The 10,761-nt window shown below is 38.0% G+C and overlaps 1 protein-coding gene and 1 pseudogene across 1 annotated transcript; one reads left to right on the top strand and one right to left on the bottom strand.

Annotated features, from left to right (window-relative positions):
- Positions 1-2,149: 2,149 nt before the first annotated feature.
- LOC141247286 (uncharacterized) lies at positions 2,150-4,846 on the top strand (annotated as a pseudogene).
- Positions 4,847-5,375: 529 nt separating this feature from the next.
- Positions 5,376-10,477, bottom strand: LOC141247285 (uncharacterized). Its single transcript, XM_073669204.1, has 7 exons — positions 10,448-10,477; positions 9,327-9,947; positions 8,424-8,494; positions 7,470-8,335; positions 5,879-6,565; positions 5,551-5,771; positions 5,376-5,459 (listed from the first exon to the last, which is right to left on the bottom strand). The coding sequence occupies exons 1-7, from the start codon at positions 10,475-10,477 to the stop codon at positions 5,376-5,378; spliced, it is 2,580 nt and encodes an 859-aa protein (XP_073525305.1).
- Positions 10,478-10,761: the final 284 nt, after the last annotated feature.

Raw genomic sequence — 10,761 nt, 5'->3', positions numbered from 1 at the left:
CAAACCAAAAGAGAAGTGCACTTAATCATCTAAACTGAGTGTGCTTCAACATGAAACCGAAGTGCACTTCATCATCTAAACTGAGTGCACTTCGTCGTAAACGTGAAGTGCACTTAATCATCTAAACTGAGTGCACTTCGTCATAAACGTGAAGTGCACTTAAACCTAAAACAGAGTATAGTAAAACCCAAAAACAGTGATTGAACTTCATTTTTTACCTTTCAATTTTGTTTCCATTGTTGGCTTTTGCTTTTTTGGTTGTTGTTCTTCACGATTCTGGTCTTCCAAGGGTTGATAAACCGTCAGCGCTGTTTTACTTTGTTGGTTTTCGCAGGTGTCTTCCACGAAAACTACTCGTTTTTGCTCGTCCTTCTTCTTCCTTGTGTAAACTTGTTCAAAAAGATCTCACATCAACAACAACAGAAATAGTAACAAAATATAGCTTCGATGGTTTTTCGGATGTTTAAATAGCAAAATCTGAGTTAATAGGAGCAAATCCACACTCGATTTAGCGAAAAAACCCTCTTGCATGCCGGAAAACAGTATCGCATTCAGAAAAAAACGAAAAGAAAAGAAAAATCTAGGGTTTAGGGTTTTGATTTCTCACCAGCATTGACGGTTGGAACAGCGGGATTTTCTGCTTCTTTGCTTGAAGACATGTTGTTGAGTCGAAAAATGCCTTGAAATCAAGAGAGTTCTACGCTTTGTGTGTTTTAGGAGTGATTTTTGTTATGGTTTTCGAACGTTTTTCGTTTGTGCGATGTCAGAGATAATGAGAAAACAGGGAAAATGGTGAGAGAGAATGAGAGAGCATGAGAAACCGTAGGAGGGAAGAACGAAAACTGAAGAGATATTTAGTGAGTGGGGTGTGAGCGTGTGTTGTACTATTATGCTTTTTCAATCAAAATTAATTCGACGTCTATGATGAGTCCGCATACTAATATTAGTCCGCACCCGATCAACCCTCATATTTATTATATGTTAGTATATATCTATATATATGTCTGATATAGCTTTTAATTTGAAAATAATCTAAATTTATAAAAGGATATTTTAACATTTTAATTGTTAATTTTCTTAAAGAAGAATCATTAATAATTGACAAAAATTAAGGAGGGATTTACAAACATTAATATATAGATTTTATTGATTTTATTGGCTTAAATGATTATACACAATACATGTTAACTTACTAATATTACTAAGATATCAATAATTACTTAAATTTATATGAATAATTCTAGGAGATATAAACATAAAATCGATCTTATAAATAAATATCATAATAATAAGAGATCCTAGAATAATATATGTTCTTAAATAAAAAATTGGTTAAGAAAAATTTAATAAGATTTTATTTGTAAAAAAAATATATTCAATTGTAACGTTAATATATATAGGTGATGAAAAAAAAATTAATAAGGAGAAAAGAGAATAGTATAATAAATAAAGAATAAAGACATGAATAATGACCTGATCAAATTTGTTTAAGGGACTTCAAATAAAATTATTTTAATATATATAGTATATATAGATAGATAGAAGACGTTTCCAGTGCGGACTTATTTTCGGTGTGGACTGTGCGGACTGTGCACTTTTCAGCATATTATTGGTGCACTCCAAGTACATTATCAAGTGTACTACTGAATGCACTCTTTCAATGCACTACTGGTGCACTACTGGTGCACTTCTCGGTGTACTAAGGTGCACTTCCCAGTAGTACACTGGTGACTTCTCGGTGTACTAAAGTGCACTCCTCGGTGTACTAAGATGCACCCTCAATAGTGTATGGTGCACTTTACAGTAGTGCACTACCAAGTGCACTCTACGATAGTACACTGGTGCACTTTGTAATAGTGCACTGATGCACTATCCAGTAATATACTAGTATACTATAAAAGTCCGCACAGTCCACGCTGAAAACTAGTCCGCGGCCGATCGGCCCTCTAAATAGATATACTCCACACTATCAATTAGCGTTTTCGCTGCCATTTTTAGGAGTTCTTGCCTCTTGGGTTCAGTAATCCAAAGAATAAAAAGCAACGTTCCGAATAACCATTGAAGAATAAAATGTTTTTCGCGCCATATTAGTACACACAAAAACAAGGGCTGAAAGGAACGTTGACGTCCAAACAGACGTTGCAGCTCCATGATCCAAACAACAAATCTCAACAGAATCCTTCTCAAGAACTCCAACAGTCCTTCTCTGGCATGGCAGATCTTCAAGCGCATACTCTTCAACCCTTCTTCGTCTATTTCCCACTCTCATCCGTTTCCACAATTGCCCGCATTCTAGTTGCCGCCAAAATGCTCCCGAAATCGAAACCCTTCACCTCCACCTGCTTCATCAGTACACCAACAACGAGTCAGCTAAAGAATCCCTTTTTTCCCTCATAAGAGTTCTCGCGAAATCGGGTTTGATTGATCAGGCAATTGATCAGTTTCGATCAATTCGGGTTTTGTACGCGCCGCCCATCAATTTGTACAATGTGATGCTTGAGTGCTTGATTCGGGTAAGCCGTGTTGATTTGGTTCCCTGGCTATATAAGGGATATGATCTTGTCTTGTGTATCTCTGGAGACTTATACAGTCAATCTTTTGATCCGAGGCTTGTGCGATTCTGGTCAGTTAGAAGCTGCAAGAAGGTGCTCGATAAAATGCCTGACAGAGGCTGTATGCCAAATGAGTTCACTTTGGGATTTTTAGTTCGTGGGTATTGCAGAGCTGGCCTTGTCAGTCAGGCATTGGAGCTGTTTGATACGATGAGGAGCCTTGGGATAGTCCCCAACAAGGTTATGTATATACAATCATTTCCAGCTTCTGTAGGGAAGGTAAGACAGAGGAGTCTGAGAATTTGGTTGACAAAATGAGACAAGATGGCCTATTACCAGATGTGGTTACTTTCAATTCTAGGATTACAGCTCTGTGTAAAGCAGGAAAGATGCTTGAAGCTTCTAGAATCTTCAGGGACATGCAGGTAGATGACGAGCTTCCTCATCCAAATATCATCACATTCAATCTAATGCTTGATGGATTTTGTAAGACAGGGATGCTGGATGAAGCCAAAAACCTTAATTGAAGCAATGAAAAAGAATGGTTTTCTTACAAACCTGGAGACCTGTAACATATGGCTTACAGGTCTGGTTAAGAAAGGCAACCTTCTAGAAGCACAGGCAGTACTCAAGGAGATCTCATCATTGGGATTAGAACCCTGATTTGTACTCTTACAATATTGTGATGAATGGCCTATGCAAAACCGGAATGTTATCTGATGCAAGATCATTAATGAGGAGGACTATGAGAAGGAATGGTGTATCACCAGACACAGTGAGTTACAGTACTCTGCTTCAAGGATATTGCAAGAAAGGTGAACCATGCTTAGCTAATGCTGTTCTTGATGAAATGATTAAAGCTGGGTGTTTGCCCAGTACACGTACTTGCAATATCTTGCTCGATAGTCTTTGCAAGAAAGGAAGAATGTCAGAAACAGAGAGCTTGTTACAAAAGATGAATGAGCGAGGCTATGAGTTAGATACTGTAACTTGTAACATAGTGATTGATGGTCTATGTAGAAATGGGAAGTTAGATAAAGCAATTGAAATCGCGAATGGAATGTGGACACATGGAAGAGCTGCTCTTGTTGATCTTGGAAACTTGTACATCGATCTTGTAGATAATACTAACGATGTGAAAAAATGCATGCCTGATGTGATTACATATTCAATCATAATCAGGGCATTGTGCAATGCTGGCAAGCTTGAAGATGCTAGAAGAAAATTTGTGGAGATGATCGGAAAAAAGTTATATCCAGACACAACGCTGTATAACACCTTTATATTCAACTATTGTAAAATCGGAAAAGTATCATCAGCATTTCGGGTTCTGAAGGACATGGAGAAGAAAGGTTGTAGTAAGAGTTTACAGACTTACAACTCATTGATTATGGGCTTAGGGACTAAAAAGCAAATCTTTGAAATGTATGGACTGTTGAATGAAATGAGAGAACGAGGTATTTCTCCTACTGTTACTACCTACAATTATATTGTTAATTGCTTGTGCGAGGAAGGGAGATCAAATGATGCAATGTATCTTTTAGATGAGATGTTGAAGAAAGGTATATCTCCAAATAGTTTTTCGTTCAGAGCTGTGATTAAGGCTTTCTGTGGTGAAGGTGAATTTACAGCAGCAAAAGAGGTATTTGAAATTGGAATTGGTGTGTGTGGGCATAAGATATCGCTTTATAGTGAGATGTTCAATGAGTTGGTTTTGGGAGGGGAGATTTTGGAAGCTAAAAAATTGTTTGAAGTTGTGTTAGATAGATGTTTTGATATTGGAAGTTTTAATTATAGAGATTTAATTGATAAGCTTTGCAAAGATGAGAAGTTGGAAGACGCTAGTTTTACTCTGCAAAGTCTGATAGAGAAGAGATACAGTTTTGATCCTGCATCGATTATGCCTGTGGTTGATGGTTTGAATAAATGTGGGAGGAAAAATGAAGCTGATGAATTTGCAGAGAGGATGATGGAAATGGCGTCTGGAGGTGTGACTAATAAAATTTGTCAGTACAAAAGAGTAGCAAGGCATAGAAGGTTCATAAAACACAGTGAAAATGATTGGCAGAATATATTACACAGGTATGTTCCAAGGAAATTTGTGAAGTTTTTTTTTCTCTCCATTTATGGACCTGTAGCATTGTGTTTGATATGGTTGTTTAAACAGGGATGATGGAAGTGTAATTGCACTGAGATCTCTAAAACGGGTACAGAAGGGGTGGGGTCAAGGAACTACATCAGATCTCCAATCAACAAAGAATGACTTAATTGATTACTTGGGAGGAAATGTTTAAACGTTAAAATTACAGGATTAGTGAGCATTTATGGAAGCCCCATTGAAGCTTTTTCAAGGTAAACATGTACACAATTGCTATGGATTTAATCACTTAATCCTCCTGTTTTGCAATCCTCAAGCTTGTTTTAAGAATTCTAACTTCTTCATCTTTCTATCTAGCATAGTAGAATTGTTACCATTACTCTCTCTCTCTTTGTAAGATGCTTTCAGGTTGAAAGACAAGATTTAGATCTAAATTCTGGTATTAGTACTAATTTGTACCTAATAATCCTGTTTTCCCATATCAATATAATCATAAACTTAACTAATGCTTTCCCATTTATAAGGCTAAGGTCATGTAAGGTCTCAAACAATCCCTAAAACTACTTTATAGTTGAGAAGATGTTTTCGATGCAGACTAATTTTCCTTGCGTACTGTGCGGACTCATCACAACTGGTGCACTTTTTAGCATATTATTGGTGCACTCTCCAGTACACTACCAAGTGCGCTACTCATTGTACTACTGGTGCACTTGCGATTGCACTCCTCAGTAATGCACTGGTGCACTCCTCAGTTTACTACTAGTACATTCCTCAATACCAAGTGCACTACTGGTGCACTCGCGATTACACTACAAGTGCACTCCACAGTAGTGCACTATCCGGTAATACACTGGTGTACTATCATAGTCTGCACAGTCCGCACGAAAAATCAGTCTGCACCTGATCAATCTTCGTATATTTGATACTTTTTATACAATTACGAGACAATGGCAAGATTACAATGCTGAATACAACATAATCACAAAACTTCGTAACTTTATATTTCCATCCAGACAACTGCCACATGGGGGAAAATTCAAGTGCTCCACAGAAGAATTTACCATCAAATTCAGCTTTTTGAAAAGCTACCACGATCATGGTAATCTTCAGCCAAAAACTAACTAGATGAGTAAACATAAACACTCACATGTGACCCCCTAGAGTGAACAGTCAACCTATCAAACATAACTCCAAATCATGTATAAAAAAAAGTCAACCTAAGAGTTACTTTCATAGACTGAGAGTTTAACCGTTTGGCTTCCAGATAATCTCTGTATATCTATGCACTCTTCAAGATCTTCATCACACGTTAACAACACCCACTCTTTATCATCATCTAAGTACTTGATATGCATCTTATTCACATCCTCTATCTGAAATCGCCTCGCGATCTCCAACTGCAAGTTCCCAAAGCCTGTGTTTTTTGTGAGTGTAAGGCGAATCATTTCCTCTCTGAAAGTTGCCTTAAATTTGCAAATTGACCCATCTCTCTGAACCTCACTGTGATACAGTAACGGAAGCTCTGATTCAGTTCTTGCTCTCTTTGATGGTCTAAATTGATCTTGCGATGTTAAGGTATCTCCACTAACTGGTCCTCCAGTTGAGAAGGTATGGCTTGATGATGTCGTCTGGCTTGAGGAAGTTGATTCAGAGCTACTTTCTTCTGAGCTGATCATGGTGTTTTCTGGTAAAGCGTTTATCTGCTGTGATGGGTCGTTTATGTTTGCAGTTTGGGGGCTGAGCTGTGGGAAGTCTGAGTAGAAAGATGCGAGTTGAATCGAGCCTTTTGCTCCTTTGACAGAGTCAATCACGAGCTGTAGTTTTTTTAGCGAGTGGTCAACCTTCTTTATCTTTCGTGACGGCCAACGGTTGATTCCATACTGTCTGCAGATCCTTTTTAGGGTTGTTGGACAAACTGCAAAATGGTGTACCAGTTGTGGATGAATAATACAACTGAAAAGGAAGAATGATGTTGAGGTTGGAGTATACAATACAAGCCTTTGAACTAACCCAATGTGAAGAAATGTGTAACGTGACATTAGTATTATCACAAAATTTATGTAAATTGTGATCAAAAGAAGATTGCAAGAAGGTAAACCCATGATTAGCTAGCAATATGCAAGTATAGTCTTCTTGGAAGGAAAAATGACTTACCTATTAACTAAAATAATCCCTATATTTATGTCAACCAATGTTTAAAAATGCGTTAGGCGAGGCTAGGCGATGGCCAGGCGCTTGCCTAGCCACGAAAGCCTATAGCAAATACCATGACTAAAATTGGGGTTGATTATATCATTAGGATCGCATTAGGGCCGCATATCCATAGGATCACCGTCTAGGCGCGCCTATGCGACGCATTTTTAAACACTGATGTCAAAAAAAACTTTCATCTTATCAACCAAAAATGGTCCAACCTATTTTTTTCGGTTCAAAATTGGATGATGTCAACTTTAGATTTCTTAGTTGGACATAATAATAATTGATTTTATGTATACAATCTCTATTATAAGGTGCTTTATTGTTATCAAATCTACATAGACTTCAACAAGTGACTAGTTTTTGTTGATAAATTTAAAGTTTGGATTATATATGGTTGACATGAAAGTTGAGATTATTCTAGTAATTTTTCCTTCTTAGAATGTTATGTGTAATATTTTTTTTATGAAAGACCCTTGTTACCTTATACTCAATTGTCCATCTATGTTGGACATCCATACAACTATACAAGTAGCAAGCTTTTGAATAGAAACTCATTACTCAATCTGGTTAAGAGTTGATGACACTATGTGTAAGTTGAAATGTTGAAGATATAGGCTTACCACCAAGGCTTTTGGCTGCATCTTTGAGACTTCCAGCAAAGTATTGCTTAAGTACTTCCAAGCTAATAACTTTCTGTGACTTTGTCCTCTTCTTTTCACCCGGTTTAGTACTCGCTAATCCATAATCACTTCCAAATGATGAGCCACCCAAATCTCCACCACACTCATTAACTACTTGCCTCTGTGCTTCTACATTGGTCTCACTCCATTGATTAGTAACCTTAAACTCCTCTTCCCTCACACGACCTTTCCCAAACTGAAACGATAAGGAAACCTCTTTCCCTTTCCTCTGCGCTTCAACCAAGTTCGAAATCCAAGATGTTGGTTTATCATCTTCAACACTGATTCGAGTCTCCTTCCCTGAAAGTAAGCATAAGCTTCTTGAACCTCTAACCAACACGGTCAAAGACTCAATGATCTTGAAATGGAAGGTCAAACCAGGATCTTGGCAATCTATTGGCAAGAAGAATTCAAGAACATAGCTCTCACATGCACCATATAAGTGTTGAAGATGTACTGCAACTGATCCACGTAGACCAAACATCTTTGCATGGTGTGATAGGGGATATTCAGCTTTGCTATATGCAGCTACATCAATGGCGTAACAAGGTTGGTTGGTCATAAAAGCTTTGCCTACAACACCTTGACCTCGGAAAAGCTGTTGATCTAAACAAGCTTCATGGAAGCTGGAGATTGTTTGGTCAAGTAAACAACAAGCAGAGGGTATGATTGAAGCATGAGTGTTGCTTTCGGTATTCCAAAGCCAATCTCTGCTTTGTTGTATGTAGGGAGACCATGTCTGAGCTAGAGGTAATCCGTGTTCCTCACAGACTGTTCTTATGATGTGTGAAATCTCGGATAGTTCTGAAGTTTGAGTGTGAGGTTCAGTTGTATCCTGATAAGTTTTGAGCTAGAGATAAGAGATGAATCATATAGGAGAGCAGTGAGTTATGGAACAAATAGATTTGTGAACTTACCCTTTTCTTGGGTGGCCTTAAGATTTCAGAGCTTCTGAGATCAACCGCCTGAATAGTGTAAGAAGAAAGCTTAGCAATATAGTTTACATGAAATATAGAGGAAGATAAATGTCACAATGAGTTCTATACACGCTGGTTGATCCAAGTTTACACAGAAAGGTTATAGATAGCAAAGAAATGAAAGACAGCTGTGACATATGAACAAGTACTGGTATTGATATCAATGATATGAGATATTGGACATGGATGCATTCAAGATTTGTGTATAAATGATATCAAAGTATCGCGAGGTATGAATGATATCTTTCATATACCAATATTCAAAGAGATATCAAAACAACACTCGTATAGCCTATAAGATCTCACTTTGATATCATTGATATCCATATACTCCTATACCAAACAACAAATATCAATTTGAGAAGAAGTTTCCGGCGCGGACTATATATCCGTGCGGATTGTGCAGACTCATCATCCAGTGCAATTGTGAGTGCACTTCCAGGTACACTCCTCAGTGCACTACTGGTGCACTATTAAGTGCACTACCATTGCACTTGTCAGTGGTCCACTCCCAACATCTGTACAGTCCACACAGACTATATGGTCCGCACCTGATAAGCCCTCATCAATTTAATCGGTATCTGAACATACCAAACAAAAATATGATTATGGCTGATATCTCATACCAATACGCAATACCTGATATCTAATTTGATCAAATACTAAACAAGCCCTTAGTCTCACTGAAAAAAGAAGCTTCATTTCTAGAAAATGGACTTTATAGTGTAATTTGTTCTTGGTGGAAGTTTGATGAAGAAGCTGCATTGTTCTGTGTGTCAATAATTTTATGTTTTAAGGGAGGAAGAAGCTAAGAAGCTACCTCAAGAGCTCTGCGCACGATTTCAGCCTCAGGCCGGTAACTGATCTTCAGTGAAATGGTGACTATCTCAAGCACAGCCAAGCAAACGGTAGTCTCCTTCTCAAACACAGGAAATGCAATGGACCCACGAACATCACACGTTTGAGCATGACTCCACCGTCTATATTCGTCTTGCCTGAACAGCCTAACATCCGGGGTCCACTCCGGTTGCTTCCCTACAAACACCCTACCAAGCAACCCAAGCCCCTCCTTATGATCCTCATCAGCTGGGAACTCATAACTCTCAGAAACATTTCTGTACTTAGCCAAAGAAGTGCAGCTAGGATCAAATGAAAATGGCTGCTCAGCTGTTGTAAGGAAGCTCTTCACCCCTCTCTTCACAGGCACCCAGATTTGGACTAGTGAGGTTTTGTCATTAGTTAATGACTGGAAGTGACTAATCGCCTTGATTAGCCGCTCCTTTAAAGAGGAACAAGGTGCTAGATTTGGGTTTGGAGCAACCCAGACGGTGGTTTTGTCTTGTTGATTTAGAACTAAACCCAAATTGGTTGAGTTTGTTTCTGAAGTAGATATGCTGAAGGAAGGGAAGTTCATAGCACCTGATGACGTGGAAGGACCTGGCTGCAATCATATATACAAGTCAGCAGAAGAAATTGATAGAATGTTAACATAAGCAAAACATGGAGCTAAAAGATTGAACTCTCTTCAATTTGCTTACCCATATGCATACAAAATAGACTTGAGATCAAATTAAAGGGGAAGGTTTTTTTTTCTTCATGAGTTTGACTTTTTTTTAAATGAAAGTTTTCATTAAGTGCAGCTTAAGATGGATCAACATCAAATAAAGTCAGAAGAGTAGTGATCAACAACAATGTGCTCAATTTTGCTGCCCAATCAACCTAACTGATATTCACTGAAGCACTAACAATGGAAGACAATTCAAACCCAGAATTTGTATTATAAGAAGGGTTCAAGTGATGTCAGGAGTCACTATAACACGAAAAGTAAAAAATTTCAGGAAATTGGCAGACCAACACAGCACAAGAAACTCAGTAGCTATAATTTAAAACTCATATCAAGGAAAATAATCAGCAAAGATGTACAGAAAGAAAGGGACTAACTTTACATGGAAGGCGAGGAAGTTCTGACATGGGAACAATATGAAATAAAAATTAGACAGATGATTGAAGTCTTTATATAGATTGGTATTGGATTGTACTGACAGATAATTGAAAAGAATGATCCTTGCAATTCCAATTAAGGAGATGAAGAAAAGGAAGTATTGTGACTGTAACTTACTCCTGCTTGGGAAGGTTTTTGGCCCTTTTCTCCCTCCACAGGCCAAAGCAGCATATGAATATGATACAGCAACTTTTAAATTTTGCTCCAATTCTTGGGCTCCACTTTGTAATGTAATAAGAGAGAAGGAGAGTGC

The sequence above is a fragment of the Phyllobates terribilis genome, unplaced genomic scaffold (assembly GCF_046119375.1).
Source record: "Phyllobates terribilis strain yellow unplaced genomic scaffold, ASM4611937v1 Scaffold_2930__1_contigs__length_98619, whole genome shotgun sequence".
Lineage (NCBI taxonomy): Eukaryota > Metazoa > Chordata > Amphibia > Anura > Dendrobatidae > Phyllobates > Phyllobates terribilis.
The sequence above is the reverse complement of the archived record's forward strand: the minus strand, read 5'-3'. Positions and strand labels throughout refer to the sequence as shown.